This window comes from Bombina bombina, chromosome 6, assembly GCF_027579735.1.
Source record: "Bombina bombina isolate aBomBom1 chromosome 6, aBomBom1.pri, whole genome shotgun sequence".
Lineage (NCBI taxonomy): Eukaryota > Metazoa > Chordata > Amphibia > Anura > Bombinatoridae > Bombina > Bombina bombina.
This window is the reverse complement of record NC_069504.1, coordinates 288,096,517-288,098,476: the sequence shown is the minus strand read 5'-3', so window position 1 is coordinate 288,098,476 and position 1,960 is coordinate 288,096,517. Positions and strand designations below refer to the sequence as shown.

The 1,960-nt window shown below is 41.7% G+C and overlaps 1 protein-coding gene across 1 annotated transcript in view; it reads right to left on the bottom strand.

The window, feature by feature from the left end:
* The window catches only part of UBE2N (ubiquitin conjugating enzyme E2 N), a 60,177-nt gene extending 59,474 nt beyond the window's left edge, over positions 1 to 703 (bottom strand). Inside the window, exon 1 of the mRNA XM_053716900.1 lies at positions 573 to 703. Coding sequence (XP_053572875.1) covers positions 573 to 602 — 30 coding nt within the window. The 5' untranslated portion in view covers positions 603 to 703. The remainder of the gene's footprint in view (positions 1 to 572) is intronic.
* Positions 704 to 1,960: the final 1,257 nt, after the last annotated feature.

The following is a 1,960-nucleotide window of genomic DNA, read 5'->3' as shown; positions in this document are numbered from 1 at the left end:
ATATGCATAAAAAGGTACAGCAAACTAATGACAGCTAGAGAACGTGTAACTCAACTAGACGAGCTTCTGAGAAAGCCAATGATATAGTATTCTTACGTTTGCTACGTGTGTAGGCAATATTCATTTGATCAATACAGGGATTATGTGCGTTAGGGGCATAATTTAGGTCTCCCAACTCGCCGAAAGCAATGTACGCAATCGCATCGACTGCTTATATAGAGAATGAATGGAAAAGACAAGCAATGGAGGGATGCGGCCCCACGCAGTGATCGGTCTCATACAGTGCAGTCAAGCAGGGGGCCTCACTTTGAGTGGGTGTGGCCCACATGGGCGTCAGGTTCTGTCAAGGCCTTAATGACTGCCCTCCTCTGCCGCCATCAGTACGGCAGGGTATGCATATCTAAATGGCTCTTTACTTCAATCATCCGTCTCAGGGCCCCGCGAGCACAGAAGATGCACCACTAAAGATTGAGAGCGGATTCCTGACGTATCACACCCACATACAGCTGCAGCCCTACGATAAATACACAATACATTAGACCCCATGATTAACCTAAATGAACGGTAATTACCTTAATAATCCTACGGGGCAGCCCAGCCATCTTGTCTTATAACGAGTACAGCCTCTGACTTTCTGCGTGCCACCGGATCCTCCTGTCACGCACAAGTGAAAGCGCGGAGAGCGTTTCCTGGGGCGTCACTATAGCCCGCGAGGTCATGGGAAATGTAGTTTTTTGGTATGCACTAGCTATGATAGCTCAGCGTGTAATTATGTAATCTGGTTCTTCAGAGACAGGCAGAACCGAGCACGGTAAAGTAGCAGTTTGTGAGGTAAAATAAAGGTACCTAGAACTACCACTAGAAATGTTGTACCCCCTTACTAAACCACTGATTGCACCCCATGCATTTTTTGACCAAGAGACTAAAACGTGTGTCCATAGATAGAAACACGAACAGACATGCAATAACACAGATATGCATAAACAGTCAAGCACTCACACTAATATTCACATAGAACAACATTAAAACATACACACACACAAAGAAACTAGCTGTCTAGCACAGACGGGGACAATCTTAAACACACAGACATCAGCACAGATACAAAAAGACACTAACAGACAGAGACACATACACACAGACAGGCACTAACACATACTCAGAAACACTAACACAGACAGACACACACCAAAATATACATAGAGGCACTAACACAGAGACACACACAGATACTGAGACATAAAGCTGGTTAGAGCAATACTACATTTAGCTCCAATAGCCCCTACATGTCACCATTTTTTGAAGAAGAAAAAAGTGTCCCAGACTGCCAGCACAATAAAGGGACATACAACCCACATTTTTTCTTTCATGGTTCAGACAGAACATGAAAACTTAAACAACATTCCAGTTTACTTCTATTATCTATTTTGCCTAGTTCTCTTGGTATCCTTTGTTGAAAAACACACATAGGTAGTCTCAGGAGCTGTGAGCTAGCTGCTGATTGGTGGCTGCACATATATGCATCTGGTCATTGGCTTACTGGTGTTTTCAGATAGCTTCCAGTAGTGCATTTCTCCACCTTCTACAAAGGATACCAAAAGAATGAAGCTATTTTGATAATACAAGTAAATTGAAAAGTTATTTAAAAATATATGCTCCATCTCAATTATGAAAGAAAAATGTATCGTTTCATGTCCCTTTAAGGGAAATGGGGGCTTAATTAAACCTTTTATGGCTAATTGAGTTTAACTTTTCTTTAATGTGAGTCTGCACCAGAATTCGTATTGTTTAAAAAGAGAGATAGTCCCTTTATTTACCGATTTCACAGTTTTGCATAACCAACACAGTTATATTAATACATTTTACCTCAGTGATTACCTTGCATCTAAGCATCTGCAGACTTTTAAAAGACTTGCATTTTAGCCATTCAGTGCTGACTCCCAGGTAAATCCACGTGCGT